This window comes from Polyodon spathula, chromosome 3, assembly GCF_017654505.1.
Source record: "Polyodon spathula isolate WHYD16114869_AA chromosome 3, ASM1765450v1, whole genome shotgun sequence".
NCBI lineage: Eukaryota > Metazoa > Chordata > Actinopteri > Acipenseriformes > Polyodontidae > Polyodon > Polyodon spathula.
In genome coordinates this window covers 23,836,417-23,857,195 of record NC_054536.1, presented here as the reverse complement: position 1 = coordinate 23,857,195, position 20,779 = coordinate 23,836,417, and the positions used below count along the sequence as shown (strand labels likewise).

General features: G+C 35.2%; 1 protein-coding gene across 1 annotated transcript; it reads left to right on the top strand.

Annotated features, from left to right (window-relative positions):
- Positions 1-9,057: 9,057 nt before the first annotated feature.
- Positions 9,058-20,510, top strand: c3h18orf21 (chromosome 3 C18orf21 homolog). Its single transcript, XM_041244752.1, has 5 exons — positions 9,058-9,388; positions 12,989-13,011; positions 13,454-13,653; positions 19,032-19,237; positions 19,985-20,510. Exons 1-5 carry the CDS (start codon positions 9,294-9,296, stop codon positions 20,136-20,138), a joined length of 678 nt encoding a protein of 225 aa, XP_041100686.1. The 5' UTR covers positions 9,058-9,293; the 3' UTR covers positions 20,139-20,510.
- Positions 20,511-20,779: the final 269 nt, after the last annotated feature.

Genomic DNA, 20,779 nt, shown 5'->3' with positions numbered 1-20,779 from the left:
CAGCCGGAGAGAGAAATTCTTCATCTGAGTCAGATGAAAACTAAATCTGCCTCTGGTGAGTAGTCATTTTAAACTGATTTAGATTGGGTCTGCAAGTCTGTGTGGTAACCACAAACTGAAAAGCAAGACAAGAATTAGGAAGCTGGCTACAGTTTAAATAGGGTGACTGACAGGTAATTAAAGGGTGACTGACAGATATTTTAATGGGATGACGCAAGCCCCAGCTTCAGCCCCCTGAAATACACAAGGTTCTACTAACATTACACTGGGTACAAATAACGGTATATCATTTTAGCAATACAAATGTTCCATAAGGTTACAAATGGTTAACACAAGTTAACACATTTCTTTCATAACCACAAGTATAGGAAAGGCTAAAATATTTCCATAACTATAAATATTGAATTATCTGGGTAGTCTTACAATACTGATCTACTAACATGCCATCTGGTGTATTTGGTCTCTGAAATGATTAAACACAGCAGATGGTATAAAGATGTAGGATGACAGTTGCCAGGAATATTTTCACATACGTTCCAGATGTTATAGGATGCATCACCTGCACGCTTAGTGAATGTTGGAACCCTCCCTGTTCATATACACATTGGTGCTGTGGTGATTTGAGTGTAACGTGTGTGCAGTCAATGGCTACTACTACTCTGGAAAATCCAGCAATGTCATAAAACCCTTTAAATATTTTGTGGCTGCTGATGATTAAGTAGGATACTGATATAATCGATAACACTCTTTATCAAGTCACCCGTAACCCTTTGAAAATGACCCAGAGAAATGAAGGACAATGCTGCCAAGCCAACAATTTCATATGAGGGGGCAATTCAAGGTCCTCCCTCAGAGTCTGACAGATATAAAAAAAAATTACTTATACAGGCGCAGTCAGGTTTTTAGATAGTCACCTGGTAAATCTAAGAAATGAAAGCTGGTCCTTTACACCCTTTCTCTGTATTGCCATGGTCTGTCAATCTGAGGCTTGCGCTCAAAATTTTATTTGCTGCTACTGCTGTTGCAACTGCTGCCACTCCCAGTAAATCCATGGTCTACCAGTCATTTTCCATAAAGGCAACCACTAAATAAAGAAATGTCTTCTTCTTCTTCTTCTTCTTCTTCTTCTTCTTCTTCTTCTTCTTCTTCTTCTTCTTCTTCTTCTTCTTCTTCTCAATAATAATAATAATATTGCAAGAAGGGATGCAGGGATGTTTAAAAAGATTTGTCAAATATGTGTATCTCTAAAGTATGTAATAAATCACATGGATTAAGAGATTTAAATATTGCTGGGCTTTATTTTATAAAATAAAAGCAACAATTTAAAAAAAACTACAAGAAAACAAGGCTCCAGGTTAAGAAAACTAAATAATTAATTAAGTGATGTACCCAAATATGTCTGTAACAGATCTTGCAGAAATCACACGTACATAAGCATATATTTTTTCCCCCATTAACCTACATGTTACTTTATTTTTGAAACTCGTCTCAAACAAGCATGCTGCTGTACGCATTGACTAACGTTTCTGTGGTTGTTTTATGACTTGACCTGTGAGCTGGTAAATTTATAGATTTACCACATTTCCTTGGTTATTTTATAGATTTACCGATGGGTATACATTTACCAATTTTACAAACGAACAAGGGTGGAAAAAGTATTCAAACATGTTACTTGAGTAAAAGTACTGTTACTTGGAAAAAAGTAATTAAGTAAAAGTCAAAGTATCCTTCTAGAAAACTACTTGAGTAAAAGTACAAAAGCATCATATCTTAAAAGCGCTCAAGTATCAGAAGTAAAAAGAGCCGCCCTTAAATTCTACCCGGAAATCCGTCTGAAAAAAAACAAAACAAAAAAAAAAACGTCCTGCACTAGACCTCCATTATGTGTTCGCTTCTGATATTATTTGCATTACCCTGCTTGATGGAAGGAAATCTCCGTTCTTATGGTACACACACTCTGAGCGCAGTCTGACAATGTCTACTTCCTTGCTGTCTTTACTGTATCTATTTAAATTTAGAATAGCAAATAGTTTTTTTTGGTTTTTTTTTTAAACTCAATCGAAAATAGTGTTAATCAGCTGCGATAGCAACTACTCTATGGTTTTATTCACAAGTTGTAAAACAAAATGGATGCAGACTGACATTCAATAACTTTATTTCAACGGATCACCAGCAACACAGACATGGTACCTGTTCTCTGACAGCACTTTGAATGAACTTTATGAACACAATAGCATGATTACCAGTAACACATTAAAAAAAAAATAGCCTAACAGTGAATACTAATATTTAGCTGGCTGTGCAAATATGCACTCAAATCGTATTTAAAAAAAAGTTAGCAATAACAAACACTTCACAAAACACAGTACGAATAGCTGCATGTAAGTAGAATATTTTAATTAAATACAGTACTGTATTAAATTGTTATTTACCGCAGATGTTTTTTGAGAAAAACCGCATTACTCATGGAATATTGAGGTAAACGCTTAGCAACACAAACTAGTTCTTTATAAAATCAGGATAAAACTATTACAATTTTTTTAGTTTTTTTTATTTTGTTTAACGTATTCTAATAGCATTTGAGCCCTCAGGAGCCTTCTCGCCTTCGGCTCGGGCATGTAACTGCTCGAAGCGGGCATTACCACATGATTAAGCCTGCTCCTTCGGGCTCAATTGCTTAATTTAAATCTCAAATCAGGAATTTATAGTTTAGTCACAACCTTTATCCATAAATAAAACACAATTCTTGAAACAATTCTGTTACTCTTCTAAACTACTAAATGCATCCTCCGCAGCTAAACGTTGTGTTTGTTGATTGGTTATTCTTAAAAATCAAAACGGTCTCTGGTTGGGCATCAACATACTATGTCATCATCAAAGCAAGCAGATACTGCGCATGTGGCTCTGCTTTACCCAATCAGAATCCTGGCCAGTGCAAGCGTGTAGGTTGATTTTGCAAATTATTCCTGTGCTCCGCAGTACCATCAACACTGGCTTTATTCTCTGGTTGTAACAAAGCAGATGTGTGCTTTTCCTGTTTCTCATCATCATTCATGGTATCTTCTCCAGAAACTTCATCCAGGCTAGATTCAGTGTTCATATCAGATTCTTAAGCGGAAACCCTTAAGGATTCCGAAGATGACTCTGCTCTCTCTTGCTCGTCGACATTTTGTCGTAATGACATCTTCATTGCCAACTGTCAATTCCTTTTCTGTGTCTGATTCTTCAGAACAGGTTAATTCTTCACCCTCCTCAGCGGATGAATGTGCAGAATCACTTTGTTCTATTAAAAGAAAGAAGTTAGCTAACATAAGTAGAATACTGTAGACAGTATATATAGATATATAAACAGGATTGGATCCTGGCTCATTTTTAGCTGGATCATTAAAAGGTGTTTGTGTACAAAGCACATTTTTTGATCAGATCTTTAAACAGCACTTGCAGTAACTAGGGAGATTGAGTATGCACGGATATGTATGTTGCATTAGGCTTCTGCATCCAGAGTGACAGTAAAGATTCAAAGGTGGACAAGAGGCGGCTTTAGCGGTGCCAGTTCAAGAGAAAGAAACTACACACAGGGAAAACATGATATAGCTTGTATAATAATAAACACAATGATGACTACTACTCTATAATAATAATAATAATAATAATAATAATAATAATAATAATATGTTAACAACTTACCATTTAATTTAAAAACGTTAAAGCCGTTATATGTATTTTTTAATACTGTAACGTTTCCGAGTAAAAAAAAAGGGAGGCAGACAACCGCAGCAAGATCTTGTTCAGATGTTTATTGTTTGTTGTATATATGTTTGTATGTTGATTGTTTAAGGTCAGGACACCACAACACAGCCCTGAGCTGCTCGCAGGTAGCTCCTAAATAGAGATGCCCCCCTAGCCCTATTGACTCACACACACAAGGGCACATTACATACACACTGACCAATCGCTCAGACACTCAGTCCCGTGCAAGCAGCTGAGTGGTGGAACAGAACACAAATCACAGTGCAGCAAAAACAGACCTCATCTACATACAGCTGCAGTGTGCACGTGACAGCCGAGGCAGCGCGCGAGCACTGCCTAGACACAAAACGCTCTTTACTCACAGATTCATGCAGGGTGACACACAAACGGCGGGAATGACCTGACAACACACACACACACATTTAGCACAGATCGCTACGCAACCTATGCAGGGGGATTATTATTATAATAGTTATAATAATGTAATGCGTGCAAGATTTATGAAACACATAAATACAAACACAGGCTACCTGCTGGCGACAGGTTGTATAACAGAGTCAGCTTGGGTGTCTGTGTAAAAAGCAGCAGTGAAGTATACCTCTCTATCCAGGCACACAATTTTTAAAGTGGCATTTCAGGAATTCTGTGCTGATGAGAGGAATTTCAAAACAAGAAACCCATTCCTCACGGGCTGGCATTACTGTGCAGTTAAAGCAGCTGCACGAGAAATTGTGTACTGTTCTGTCAGGATCCGGATCTCTCACTATCTTTATCCTTTCTTTCAGTTTCAATAGGGTCTATTTGGAGATCTATGATTGGCTCAAATCTTTATTTATAAACACGCCGGTCGAGCGCTCCGTTGTATTTGTTGAAAAATACACATTCATATAAATTATACATCCCAGTTTACAGGACATGTGATCTGAAATTTAATGGTAATTTAAGAGTAAACAGAAAATATAAAACAAGTGTACAATAGTGTGAAGTGTGATAATAGCATATTGTTTTGGCCTTACTAAAGTGAATAAATCGTACATTTTCATTACAGTACTGTGGAAAATAGGGCCCTGTGTACCCAACCATGTACAGTCAAACCAATACATAGTCAGGAAAGAGACTGAACATTTCTCATTGCTTATTAAATTTGCCTCAGTCATTTAAAACCCTTCCTCTTTGCTGGGTGGTAAGAGCAGGTGTTTTTTTGGTTCAAGAGACAGGTTTTATTATAGCGGTATTGTAGTGCCATCTGCAGGATGGGAGTGTTATTGCATAATTAGTCGGGTGGCAATTTAGACTTTCAAAAGGAGGTCCTGACAAATATTCACAAATATACAGGACAGTATAAAAAAGAAAATACAAAAACACCATTTGAAACACTTAAAGTCCACATTTTAATAAACATTTGTCAGCACCATACATTAGCAGTGAAAATTGTATACATTTTAGTCTCAATGTCCAAATTAAATATGTCAATGTTCTTTATATTTTCTTGTCAGCCAAACTGCTTGTGAAGTTTCTGCATTGCACACTTCAGCTTAATCCACATTGAACAGCTGTAATTTCAATGGAGATATTTTAATTTCTATATCTTAATTCAGTCCTACAAGATCAGTGGCCTTTAATGATAACTACATTTACAGACAGCTGATAGACTGCACTGACACATAACACTCCCTGGAAGACAAGTAATTCATCAGAAAATCAGAAGGCTTAGTAGCAGAAAGGAATATTACGGCCTCTGTGGATTATTTAAGGGTTAAAAACTGAAATTCAGTGAGTCAGTTGAACAAAATAATACTGATGGATACACAAAAGAGATCAGACAGGCACATTGCATTTTTGTTGAATGTTATTATAATGGTACTAAAATAACCCCAATGGCAAAACTGGCATTAAGAATACATATTTCTGTTTCAAGAGAGTAGATCTTACATTGAATGAAGCCTGATAGTCGGCATTCGGTTGGCAGTCTGTGTTCATGACAAGATAAATTATGTTTTAGAAGGAACTGTCTCAAAACTGATAACTTTAGGGATGACTCTGGAGAACAGATTTTCAGCTCCAATTTACCTAAAATAATTGGAGGTAATAATCATTGACAAATGGTCACATATCCCTCTTGAACAATTATGCACCTTGCAGACAAATCAGTACAGTCCTGGGTATCCATGGTGACTTATGACTAGAATACTTTAACAAATAAGTGAGAAAAAATGCCAATAACTTAGTGAAACCCATATACAAATAATCAATCTAAAGAAGAGAACATACATTCTTCCATAATGATCTTTAATGAACCCATTTAAAGTATTGTATGCATATTGCAACCATAAGCAATCAGCATCAGCAATATTATGGAACTGCATTTACTCAGTGATTAGAGTGACACAGTACAGATGCCCTCTGCTGTTCAAGAGATATTATTACAGGAAATAGCAGGTATAACATTGTATAAAAACTTGCTTTAGTTTTCTTTACAACTATTCATATCCAATAGTTAGATAATCTGCCACATTACCTTCCCATGTCTTAGAAAATGGACATTTATTTATTTTAAGCATAACCCGGTCCCCTACTTCCCCTACTTCATACCGAACAAAATGCGCCACTGACTAAGACACATTTACAGCGTCAACAATATTTACATTGTCTTATACACAGTGCCTTGCAAAAGTATTCAGACCCATGACCAATTCTCTCATATTAATGAATTACAAATGGTACATTGAAAATTCGTTCTGTTTGAGATTTTATTTTACAATACTGAAACTCAAACTCAATTATTGTAAGGTGACATTCGTTTTATATTGGGAAATATTTTTAAGAAAAATAAAAAACTGAAATATCTTGCTTGCATAAGTATTCAACCCCTGTGCTGTGGAAGCTCCCAGTTTGCACCGATGAAAGAAATTGCCCTAAAGAGGACACAATTACCTTACCATTGGCCTCCACCTGTGAACTATTAAAGTTCCTGTCACATTTTCTGGATAAAAACCCTACTGTTGAAGGATCATTGGTAAGGCTGTGAATCTGAAGGAAAATGAAGACCAAAGAGCATTCTACAGAAGTTAGAGATAAAGTAATACAAATGTATAGATTAAGGAAAGGGTACAAAATAATATCCAAGTGTTTGGATATCTCAGTGAGCACAGTTGGATCAATCAGCAAGTGGAAGCTGCATCACACCACCCAGGCACTTCCAAGAAAAGGCCATCCCTCAAAACTCAGCGCTCAAACAAGAAGGAGACTTGTGAGAGAAGCCACAGAGAGGCCAACAATCACCTTGAAGGAGCTACAGAGTTCAGTGGCTGGGAGTGGAGTAATGGTGCACCAGTCAACCATATCAAGTGCTCTGCTTAACACTGGCCTATATGGGAGGGTGGCAAGAAAGAAGCCATTACTCAAAAAGTACCATCTGAAAGCATGTCTGGAGTTTGCCAGAAAGCATGAGAGTGACCCAGCTGCGATGTGGGAAAAGGTTTTGTGGTCAGATGAGACCAAGACAGAGCTTCTTGGCCAAAAATCAAAGCGCTATGTGTGGCGCAAACCTAACACTGCCCATGCCTCAAGACATACCATCCCTACAGTGAAGTATGGTGGTGGCAGCATCATGCTGTGGGGATGTTTCCTATCAGCAGGGACTGGGCATCTTGTTACAATTGAAGGAAGAATGGATGGAGCAAAATACAGGAAAATACTGCAAGAGAATCTGTTTCAGTCCGCTAAAAAACTGAAGCATGGGAGGAAATTCACCTTTCAGCAGGACAATGATCCCAAGCACAAGGCCAAAGCAACATTGGAGTGGCTCAAGAACAAAAAGGTGAATGTCCTACAGTGGCCCAGTCAAAGTCCTGATCTCAATCCCATTGAGAATCTGTGGCACTATTTGAAAATTGCGGTCCACAAGTGTCGTCCAACCAACCTGTACAACCTGGAGCAAATCTGCCAAGAAAAATGGGCCAAAATCACTCCGACACTGTGTGCAAAGCTGGTACATACTTACCCCGAAAAACTTAAAGCTGTTATTGCAGCGAAAGGTGGCTCTACCAAATATTAAAGTGTGGGGGTTGAATACTTATGCAAGCAAGATATTTCAGTTTTTTTATTTTTCTTAAAAATATTTCCCAACATAAAACCAATGTCACCTTACAATAATTGAGTTTGAGTTTAAGTGTTTTAAAATAAAATATCAAACAGAACGACATTTCAATGTATCATTTGTAATTCAGTAATATGAGAGAATTGGTCAGGGGTCTGAATACTTTTGCAAGGCATTGTATATATATATATATATATATATATATATATATATATATATATATATATATATATATATATACAGAACTTGGATATACAAACTTCAGTTGTGATTTATTTTAATATTTGGCAAACAACACTAGATTTACAATAAACTTTAAAAAAAAAAAACAACCAGTAAAACAATGTTATGATGTAAGCAGCATACAAACGGGACTAAATAAAACTATAAATTATACAAAGTTTCTAATAAGATTTTCTGAAATGGTCAGCTTTAATCTGCCTGAAACAGTGAGGGACTCTCTATCTGTCAATGTCTTTAAATCACGTTTGGAAACTTACTTTTACACTTTGGCTTTTTGTAATAATTAATCTTTCTGATGTAATTAACTGTTGTAATTTGCGCCTTCAGACTTGTGTTGAAAGGCGTTATAAATACAATATATTGTTAGTATTATTATAACAAAATCTCTGTTACGTATGTAGCAACTGACGCCATTTTGGCTCACACAGAGTCCTCATCATGCACTACCATTAGAGAAACTTGGATCCAACATGACAGTTAAGACATCCTAGTTTCCTCGTTACAGTGAACCCGAAGGACTGAATAATTTCATGAGTTTGATATGCTGGTAACCCCACGATTCACAAAAAAGAACGAATAGTTCACGAACTGCATATCGTTATTATATTGTTGGTGAGGATGGACGGATCGAGATGTGCTGCGGCTGTATGTTTAATGAAATACTCTTTCGAGTGCTGTAAGAGGAGAGCAACCACGGCAAATAATCCACACAGCAGTGTAAATGCTGATATGAGTTTATTTCAATCACAACACAATTTAAGTAAACAACAACAATCTTCATTTTCAAAGCACCTCAATTCAAAAGAATTTGTATAAAAATTAGCTGTGCACAAATAACACTTGAATTATATAGAGAAATATATGTATATAAAACATATGTTCATATATGCACTCTCTCTAAATGTACCAAGCTCTTACTTCTGCCTCGATTTGGTCTGCACCACTTCAATCCCAGGCTTCCTTGCACCATTAACAAAGTGAAGCAGTGTGGGTATATATATAATTTTTTTTTCTTAGATCGTAGGTTTGGTTCTGTTATATAGTAACTTCTATAGATGATTCTTTTTTCCCCCCGCTCTAAAATATTATAGAGCATTGTCAACCACGAAAATATATGACCTAACTCTAAGCGGTTTTTTGTTTTGTTTTGTTTTGTTGTTTAAAAACAGACATCTGCTGTTTTCTCTGCAGGGCCACAAGCATGGCTGAAGAAGAAAAAGAGAAAAAACTACGGTTTTTGAAAAATTCCGCCTTTCATTTTCAAGATAGTTGCTCGGAACAAGCACGGTTTCTTATGTAAGTGTCCACATTTCTCAAATAACTATACACAGTATTAGCAAGGAGATGAAAATCGAGCAATGCTTTGGGTACCTACCATGCTGTAGTCTAGGTTGGAATTACAGCAATCTCCATATTTTGTTAAAACGTACGCTAGATGTCAGCATATCACAAGTACAGACTGTACAGTGGTTGTTTTGTGGCGTTTATTTTTTTTATACAGTTTAGTTTTTTCATTTTATGGTTGATGTGGAAGTGATGGCAACACGATTGTTAGTTGTTTCATCTGGTCTTAAGTTTCAGAGTTCTTTAATTGTCATTTGACAGGTTTTATTTTGGCATTTTTATTTCTGGTACAGTGCAAAAATACCATTAGCCAAAAGCTGAATTTGTATTACTGTGTGTCCATTTAAGTTTGCACTAAAAGCTGGAATTGCTCAGACAACTAGCTGTGCAATGCCGGTCTTAATATCCTGCCAAGTCGGTGAAGTGAGCAGGGATATTCCTTGCTACATTTATTGGGTAGTAACATTTGGATTACAGGATAATTGTAATGAAATCAACCCAATGCTGTTTATATACGACTCTTTATAGCGAGATTTCATTATTATTATTATTATTATTATTATTATATTATTTATTATTTTATTGTATGTCAGTCGTACATTAAAAGCCCTCCCTCACCCAACGTTAATAGTAATACATACAATTGCTACAGTAAGCAGCACACTGAGTTTATTTATTTATTTTTTTTAAAGGAAAGAAACACCCCTTTATATGATTGTTATCGCACCGTTTTCTCTTGACATAATATCGTATGCCATTGTTCATGGCATAAGATATTCTGTGTACATGCTCTGAGAGAACAGAGCGTCAGAGGGGTCATTGTAGTTGCAAACTGAACAAATATAGTATAGTAGTTACACACTATTCAGCGTGAAGTAATCTCGCTGTTGCTGCCTTTCCATTAGACTTGCAATAGGTTATCCTTTGCAGCTGTTGTACCACCAGCCATTGTAAACGGTCAATATTAGTCACATTTAAAGTAATCAAGTGGATACTTTGTGTGATTGTCAGAGGCCACCTCTCCAGTCAGAAATAAAGATCTCGGAGAATGTTATGTCTGTTTCCTCTATCTATCAAAATGTGCCTTGAAGCATAACTGGTAATTCTAAATTACTATTGAAAACTTCAAGAAAAAAGCCCAGGAAAACACAGCATTTGTTTTGTTCCTCATGAAAGCACTGCATAACTTATACAGGAGCAGTTCCACAAAGCAGGCAACCTCACAGTCAACATTTCAAAATCTCCCTAATCATATATACGGTGTAGGTGATTATATAGTTTTAGAAAGTATGGCATATTTATGGAATAAGTCAGTGATTTAGCACATATACGAAACTGAATGCAACCATTTGATAATTGAATAGGGATATATTGAAATTATTACTGTGATTTACTGAAAGGTTATCCTGTTTAATAAGCACTTGTAAGTCATTCTGTTAAATTATATGTTAAAATTAATTCTGTTAAGTTGTATTTTAACATTTGTACAGGACTATTTCATAATGTATTTGCCCAACACCAATACTGTACATTTGACAACATACACAATTCTTTGCTCTGAATTACAAACAAGGAGGAATATTGCTTTTGCTATAGTGTATTGATAAGGGTCTGATAAGTACACATAGAAAAAATGTGTACGTAAGTCCTCAAATATCACACACATTTCGATACCATATTAGTGTGGTTGAAAAAGTTAATTTATCTCAGTGTGCCTGACACCATGGTATTTTATGAACATTTCTCTCTCATTAAGAAAGGTGGACAGATTGTTTCTATCGGAATTTGTCCTACATTAATTGGTTGACATGTTATGCCCAAGTAAACCTTTGTTAGTCTGAAACTTGAAAGCTTACGCCATACCAAAAACAGCAATTAAAAGCTAAGTTAATATTTTAAATGACTCACTCTGACTAACTTTCAGTTACATGTAAGCAAATATGTATGTTAAACATTAGCTGGCATTATGAAACGTGCAGTAAATAGCATTGTGTTAATACTTTGTATAGCTTGGAATTATCTTCACAACACTTTATTCATATTGTTCTGGTAGAACCTCTCTGTTTGATAGTCAGCTTTTTCAAATACTGAAGCCTGTCTTCCGTTGTCAGCGTATCAATTTATTTCACTGACTTGAAGATTTTGTTCATATTGCTGTGAGAATTAGCCTTTACTGTTGTCATTCTCCTACGCATACATGTAAATACAAACTTTTTTGTTCGTTTGCCAGTTTGTGTGTGTGCACAGGTTTAATGCCTATGAAGCTCACAAGATGTTGTGAATATGTATATTAAGCCCATGTCACTTGGCATCCAGAAATTCTGCGTTGATTTATTTCCACAGATGGCGGAGATGGGGTAACAGTGCAGCAAGTTTTCATGACACGTGCTATGCCAAGTAGTGCCGTTTGTCTCTGGTGAGCTTAGTGAAGCTCGTGCATTTAGCAGCAAGCACTTGCTTCTTCTGGGCTAAATATGTTTGGCATAAAGCTGTCTGTTGTGTTCTAAATTTAGGAGGAACTATTCTTTTCTGAAAAGGCTTCTGATCATTTCTAAAACCACCACAAGTGATTTTTAAAAACAGTTTGCTGTGGTTTTTAGAAAGGATCAGAAGAAGCTTCTAACCCAGGTTAAAGAACTTGAAACATGTTCTAGGGTTACAGGATGGGGAATGTCTGTGTATGTGGGTAATAATTCATCTGTTCTGCCATGCTTAAATAAATATATAGGTGCTCTGTATGATTTGTATCAGAACAATTGCCCAGACCTGAGTCACAGTCCAGGGCTCAGACAGCTACAGTAGAGGTTTGAGCACCTGACCCTCAAACCTCTCAGTACTGCATATCACTATCTATTGTAGCGCATAGAGTGGCAACAAGAAATGTTTGACAAACTTGGAGTGGTTTGACTGCGTCACTTTGGTGAAGTTTTTCTTTGTACTGGAATTATATATGGATTCCACCTTTTAAACTATATTGATAAAGACGAGGGTGATTCATTAATTTATACCTGCCTTGATTTAGTCAGCATAGCATAACATTCCATTCCATCCTGTAGCATTTAATTCTGGATACACTTTACAGTACTCTCTGTACTCTGACTTGATATAACTGAAGTGTAACCTAACAACAGGAAATGCTATTATTGTTTTGCGATGTGTAAACAGCAGAACACAAGGTTAATTTAAGCATGCTGTTTTCCCCAACACGTATGCATAAATGTTGCCAAGCTGAAAATGCCAGGGGTCATTTTTAGTGTAGTGTACACTATTTTTTGTGTAAAAAGACAGCTTATCAGTTTACATCTCTTAAATGTTTTACACAAATAGTGGAAATCAAGTGGCACACATTATTTGTAAACAAATTATACTGTATTTTCCACAGGTATTTGTGAAATGCAGCTTACTGTAAAATGGTATCTTTTATATATTATATTAAAAAAAAAAAAAAAGTAGGCCAGCTTAATAACCTTTACAATGACCCATTCTGTGCAACTCACTATTTAAATACTCGGTCAATTTCTAAAACGCTGTCCTTTTTTGGTCTGGTTTCAGGTGGACACATCAATCCATAGCGAGTAAGTAAAATAACAGCAATTTACTATTTTACTAATTTTTGCATTTTAAGTTTAATTATTTTCAGTATCTTATTATCCCCTAGAAGGTGGCATATCCCTGGAGAGAATTATTTACACATGTTAATGGAACACCACTTAGTTACTGAGTATCTGAATCTGTAAATATATGTTGGTGCTTATCTCATCTGTACGTACTGTATGTCATCGTTACATTTTTCCATGAGTAAAAGGAAGGACAGTGTTGAGATCAACGTAATGAGAATTTGGCGTAATAAGGAGGCGTTGTTCCATACTATGCAACTGTATGTTGCACTTTTCAGTGACTCGGTCTCTTTTATAAGTTTCTTAATTCATTGGATCACTGTTTTAAGTTCTTTGGTAGGATCAGTTGCTATAAAATACAGTATCTGAGTCATTTATATACTTCTCTCCCCTCCTGTAGATACAAAATATAAAGAAGAAAGAGTCTGCCCATATTGTTTCCAGTGCCGCCTTCCTGAAAACCATAGAGTGAGATTCAAACCGAAAAGAAGACTAACACCGCAAGTACAGAGGGTGCTGAACAGAGAGGCAGCCAGTAGGACACTCAGCCTCAAGCAAGTAAAGCTCTTGCAGAAGTATAAGAACTCAGCTAGCACAATGGTAAGATATACGGACCACACTAGAAATACTCTGCACTGACATGTCTTGTTCTTTTTTGCTGGTACCATTGAATACATCACTAACGTCTTGTCTAACCTGTCAACTGTTTCACCCTTGTTTATAACCAAATCCATTATTGCGTTAGTTACGCAGTATAAGCGTTGCTTTGCAATACAGTAGTCGATGCCATAATAAAAGGATAATTGATTTGTATTGTACATTGTATGCAAAATTGGAGCCATTATTGTAGTGCTTAATAATCGATTCTACAGTAGAAAGGGCTGCCTTAAAAAGCGCTAGCATCAATATTGATACAGTACTCCCTCTCTGTAAGACTGAATTTATAACACGCCTCGGATATGATGCACCTACGGTGTGTCCCCCCAAAAATACTAGTGATTCATGCAGTATTTCTAAAGTAAGTACAGTACCGGTGTTCAAACTGTAAACAACTTCTCATTCTAACTTCCGTTTCTGTCTCTACCCTTACCATTTATTTCTTATCTCAGCATAATTGGGTGCCATTTAAAATGATTACAACATCAGAAACATTAACCTCAAGATACACTTGTAATAACTAATGATAAACTTTTTTTTTTATTACAGATAACATAAATATTATCTGAAGGTACTCGGTATAACCTTCTGTCGCTTTGCACTTTCTACAGACTTGTGTTTTCTTCTTTCGTTTTTCTTTTGCAAGTATGAAATGTATCAGTTTTTGATCTGGATGTGCTTATCAAACATAGAAAGCAAATTCAGCCAGCCACTATTGCCATTACTAAAATGCAGCCACACCTAATGTCAGAGTGGAAGTCCACTCAATAGAAGTCTCGCATCTGTGTAGGTTGTTGCTAACTTTAGTCAGGCTATAACCTTTGAGCTGCTAAGCAAAAACAAAATATTTATGCATAGAAGTTTAGAGATAATATATAATACTGTTTAAAAATAATAAAAAAATCAAAAAATCAATTTTTTTCTTTTACTTTAAAATTTTTGTTTTTGCATGTTGTCCTGCTTACCCAGGTTGAAAACGCTGGGCTAACTGATTGACATTCAACTATCGCCAGTTATTTCACTTCTTTCCATTCTCCTAGGGGTAAAGAAACAATCCATTACTGCAAAGTGTGCATGATCAATATGTGGAAAATGTGTTATTTCTGCATGCTTGATTCAGAATTAACCTCAGATCACTCTAAAAGATACTAAATACACGAATATCTAGCCTACTAAAAGTGTTGTATCAAGTTTTAAAAACACATTTCCTACACTTAATTAACTTTAGTGCTATTTGTACTGCTCTTATCATGGAGTTAAACAGACCTATTATTATTATTATTATTATTATTATTATTATTATTATTTACTAGTCCAGAAACATCTCTGAAAATGTAATTCCCTGTCCAGAATCCCTCCTTATCCCTCCTTTTAAGATCTGGAGTGAACAGTAAAAGAAACAGAATGCTTTTTCACTTTGATTCAAGACGTACAACTATATATATATATATATATATATATATATATATATATATATATATTAATATATATATATATATATATATATATATATATATACTTTATTTGACGGAATACTTGCATCAAGTTTCACAGACCCCATTTTACCATCCTTGCATGTCAAAAATAAAAATACCCAGGTTTGCTTGGCTGGGGCTGTTTTGTTCGCTCTCAAGTATTGGCATCTCTGGGTTTGTGAAACCAGAAGATAAAGTTCACTTATTATTTGGTATACATTCTAATTTCAGGTGTAATCTGAATCTTAACTTCATACAATTTGGGTTTCTGAGCAAAAAATCCAACATGGCAGTGGGTCCCAGATCCCTTTCAGTTTTCAGCTTTTTTTTTTTTTTCTCACTTTCATCTCTGTTACTAGCTGCAGTTAACACTTACACTAGACAGATCAAAGGTGCTAAGTATATTTCTTATTGTGTAATCCAGAGGGTCTTTGGAGGGAATGTGAAGCTCCCCTTTTGCTTTAACTATATAGTTTTACTGATCGTTGATCATGCTCTCAGTAACATGTCATCACTCTGTTCTACTGCAGTAACTACAGCACTAGCCCTAGAGTGTTCTTTTTAACAAAGGAACATTTGTTTTTGTTAAACGGTATAGAGAGAATGCTTCATGTACTGTAAAACTTATTTCTAGTTATCTAAAACCCTTTCCTATGCCCCATTAAAGGATTTTCTTCTTCTTGATACCATACATGGCATTGTTATTGAAAGGACTTTCATATATGGATCCCAACAAGTTTTTCAGAAGCTCAGCAACTGGAATTGTCTCTGTTGATTTCTTTGAGATCAGTTTTCGTTATACAATATAAGCTTCCGCATTTCAATAAAAATGTTAAATACATAAACAAAAAGTTTGCAGGAGAGCCTAGAGGGGGTAAAATATTGAAAAATAATGTCAGGGGTCATATTTAGCAATCCATTTTGATTCATGGCATTTTCTCTGAATTGTAGCTTGCACAACTTTGTTCATCTGACTCATAGAGCAGTGAAAAACAGTTTTCAGTCACTCCCTGGAGATATTTTAGTGCTACAGCCTATATAGGCTATATAGTTGTGTCAGGGTTGCTATGTTAAATGTATATTCTGCATTTGCAGGCTTTTACAAAAAAAAAAAAAAAACTGATAAATGACAAGTAGCAGACTGCCAGTGGGTTCTTTAAAAACATCTTGTTTAAGAGAATCGTGTACAATCTTTTTTTTTTTTTTTTTGTAAATGAGTTAAACAGTAACAAGTTTAATATGGCAACACATATTTCAAGAGTAGCACAAGAGTTTGATATAAAGGAGCATACTGCATACGTTTTGTTAGTCACGTCCCTTGTGTTAATTTATCTCTCTCACACTCTTCATAACCCTGGGATGTGCTGGCTTCCCGTTGCACGCTAGATACATTTTAGACTCGTTGATCCCTTAAGGAATATGTGCAGACTGACAGCTTATAACATCTGCCACAGACTGTATGTTTTATATATGTTCATCAAAAAATGTATACTGTCCATACTTCAAAGGACTGGATAAAAAAAAAAAAAAGACTTGTATTTATCATACATGATGTCCCTTTCAGATTAAAGTTTAAATAACACTAAAATATAAAATACAACTGTCTTGCACTTAAATCAACCTGTAGATAAGTGCTTGCTATAAGCACTGCTCAATAAATTCTGTTTATTGTGTATGATTGATGGTCATATTGAAGTTGAAATGCAGACATTGTAATATTCACTACAGGGTACCATTATTAATTCAATTGTCCATCATTATTAAAGCTGAAATTGCTGATACACATGACTGTAGGTCGCTGCTATCTACATGTACATTTAAACACATTGGCATTAGAACATGCATATTTAGACACTGTGCTACACTTTTAAGCAGGTACTTAATAATATAATAAGATGCTAGTACAACATAAATAAAGCAATTAATAATTGACATGCTTTCATTAGTTAACTTGAATGCAGGCTGCGCTGTAATTTTCAGAACATATTCTAGTTTTAATACAATTAAAATGACTAACATGCTATTTTAATAGCATTTCAGTGGGATTTGTTAGCAAGATGTCGTTTGAATATTGTCATGAAAATATATTTGCTTTCTATTTTTATTGTTAAATGGCAATGAGACATTGTAAGTAGTTATTTCTGACATGTATTAGTTGATTGGTGCAAGTGTAGTGTTGCAGCGTTCTGTTACTGTATGTAAAGTGTGATTGGATAGTTATTTAAATAACCCCCCACCAGTACTCGCATTTTGAGCACCCTGTGGCCCACCCAAGGTTTGGCCAGTGCCTTATCATTTAATAGAGTACCCCTGCATTAGAACAACGTTGAGGTACATCAGGCTATGAAGGGAACTTGTAATAAGCACGGCATCGATTGGTCGTAGTCAGCTGAACCTTGGAGCATTTCCACTCTCAATATAAATTGATCTATGGGTAGAAAGGTGATGTACTAAAAATAACAATTGACACAAACAATGTTGTAACCCTGTCTAAATAATTGTAACAATAACATGTGCTGCTTATCTTACAAACTTATTTTTTATTTATTAGCGCAGTGTTTATCCATATGCAGGTTAACTCTGGTAAAGATCTCTGTCTGGTTCAAATTGATTCATTTAAAGATTATCGCCTTGAGCGGGGAAATAGTATTCGGTCCTAAAACAGTCGTGGCAGTTGAATGAACTTTCCACAAGGCCTTCAAACGTGGTGGCTGATTGGCTGTCTGCTGTGTGGCGCAAAGTTGCACTATATAAATAGACAGGCAGGCAGCAGGATTCACTCAGACTCTTCAGCAAAGTTCTGATACCAACTTTATCTGCTCCACTCAGGAAAAGCTCAGACTTCCATTCTGATATTAGTCATGGCTACCTTTGTTTCGGTGAGTTTGTTTGAACTATAACTTGTATGTATTATCCTAATTGGATAGAACATACATTTATGACTCATGTTTATTTTTATTTTTTTTTATGTTGGTGCCTGTGAATTTAGTGCTTATGAAAGATGATGTAACAGGGCATTGGGTTTGGTCGGGTACAGAGATGGCGATTGCTGTTATTTGTTTCTTAATTGTTAAGTCTTAATAGTGCACCCATATTTATATTTATTTTTGGAAATTAAGTCAAACATTTATATTAGGATGTGACAATACTTCAAATTGTTTTCCATGGATTATGCATTGGTTATTAGTGTTCTTCGATTTTTGATAGGAGAAAAGAACATGACATTAGCTATTATGGAATTAAACATTAGTTAGTGTATCTGTACAGTACTTTAGAATTTGGAACTACAATGGTTCAGTAATGGGTATTGCCCCCTTGTGGACAGCAATGTGTTCAGGAATCATTCATGGTCGTTCTTATTGGTATTCTTTGCACAATATTTATTTTAACTTTAAATATAAATATAAATAGTAATCTATATTACTTTGTATTAACAAAAGCCAGCATAGTGTATCTAAGGGAATGATAAAGAAATGGGAGGTACTGTAAATTAATCATGCTTCAGATGTTGCAATAAGATCTTAGTAGCCAGATGCATAATAAAGTAATGTCTTTTGATATAATTAGCCTCAGAAGTTGTAAATTACATGCTGTGGTTTTGCTGAGATGGTCCAATTACAATTATCGTTAAGTTTTTATAATTCACAGCTAATAACCATTATGAGTTATTATATACATGGCTCAGGATTGACAGAATTTATTTAGACATTGTAAATCTTTTACAGTCTGTTACTTTACAAAGAGTCTTTTTAACTATGCAGAAGGAAGGAAGTCAACATTTTTGGTGAATATTTGTTTTTACATTATGCATTCATTTTACTAATTTGCTTATGTTTTTCCTCCTAGTTGGTCACCTGTTACAGCTGTAACAAGACTTCAAGACACATTGGGGTCAAAAGAGACTTCTTAGCTGCATTTTCACACAATCCAAACACACCAAACAGTCTTGGTAAACACAGAGATGCAGCAAGGACACCACAATCCACTGGAAAAGGAAGTGTGTCTCACATAAAGTCTGGGGCAAAAGGAAAAAGTCCTGCCACGACCCCAAGGTAATTTTATATTTCAATATTAGCTGTCAAATGATTTAAAAAAAATTAAGTAATTAATTCTCGGTTTTAATCGCATATTAAATTGATACAATTGCTACATCCATCTAATTTAAATATGTTGTTGTTATTAATAATAATAATAAGAATGATGTATTTATTTAACCAGGAAATGTACCCATTGAGACCATAACCAAAATTTACTAGGGCCAAAAATTTAGAAATTGCAAATATTGTACCAACAAACAGTGACTAACATTCTATTTAAACAATAACTGCACTGTGCAGAAAGGCTCAAGACACGTCAATGCGATTAACACGCGTTAAAAAAATTAATCTTCAAAAAAATGAATGCGTTAATTGCAGAAGTTAACTGATTAATTGACAGTCCTATTCAATATACAAATACTTTATTTGCATTTGGAAAGCCAAGCTGTAAGTAAAATGTTCACTTTCTTGGGTATGGGTAGAGTAGTGATATATGTAATGTAATGCAAATTATAACTTGTAATTTGGTCAACAATGATTCATGCCAGGACCGGTGATCACAAACAGTATTATAATAATATATATATATATATATATATATATATATATCAAGTAACACACTCACACCCATATTGCATGCACGTGGATCAGGGAGTGGTTAACATGTAGAAAACAGAAAGTACTGATGAGAGGAGAAATCTCAAAATGAAGCAAGGTTGCATTTTTAATTGTTTGATTATTTATTTTATTTTTTTATGACAGATCCACGTCATCTAGGCCTGCTACGCCGTCTCCTAATACTAAGACCATCGGTATCAAGAAATCCCCCTTTTCTCATCTAAAGAGGCTCTTGAACCTTGAACAGAAACAGAGCAGCAAAAAGGGCGGTCTTCAAGACTTCCTCTGTTCGCTTTGAACAGCTAGATTAAAGTTCTGTGCAGGCAAGATGTTTGGCCTGGATTCAGTTAAATGATTTGCTGGGTGCAAAATCATGATGCTCAATTCATACAGGGAGCTGGTCATCTATCAACAAATGTAATACCAAACGTATTGCAAAATAACCTCATTGCATTGATTGCTGTGCACGTTTGCCGTATTATCTTTTGTTGGGCGTTAATCTTCGCTGGGCTCTCGGGGTGTCCCTTGAGATGGTTTTCTGTTGTTTTTTTAAGGGGGCTAGGGGATGGAAATTGAAACATTAAAACAAACCATGTTTGTTTCTGAAATACTGAGGTGATAATTTAAAAATTGTTAAGGAAGAGTTTTGTTCAGTTCAGAGGTATGTAACTTGCCATTTTATTATTATTATTATTATTATTATTATTATTATTATTATTATTACTATTATTATTAATGTATTTTTCAAACAAAGGCCAATATCCCAGTATTCACAGTACTTTAAATGCTGTCTTTTAGAAATTATTTTAGAAAGTGTTTTTTTTTTTTTTTTTTTTTTTTTTTTTTTTTTTTTTTTTAAGAATATTTGTTGTGGGCTTTGAAATTTTGGAATAAACAACAAAACACTTTCTAAAAAGCTTTAATTGGCTACAAAATTGA

Coding starts and splice junctions, on each gene's coding strand:
- c3h18orf21 (XM_041244752.1), top strand. CDS start 9,294: ATGGCTGAAGAAGAAAAAGAGAAAAAACTACGGTTTTTGAAAAATTCC. Junction 9,389..12,988: donor GAACAAGCACGGTTTCTTAT/GTAAGTGTCCAC, acceptor GTCTGGTTTCAG/GTGGACACATCAATCCATAG. Junction 19,238..19,984: donor AGTCCTGCCACGACCCCAAG/GTAATTTTATAT, acceptor TTTTTATGACAG/ATCCACGTCATCTAGGCCTG.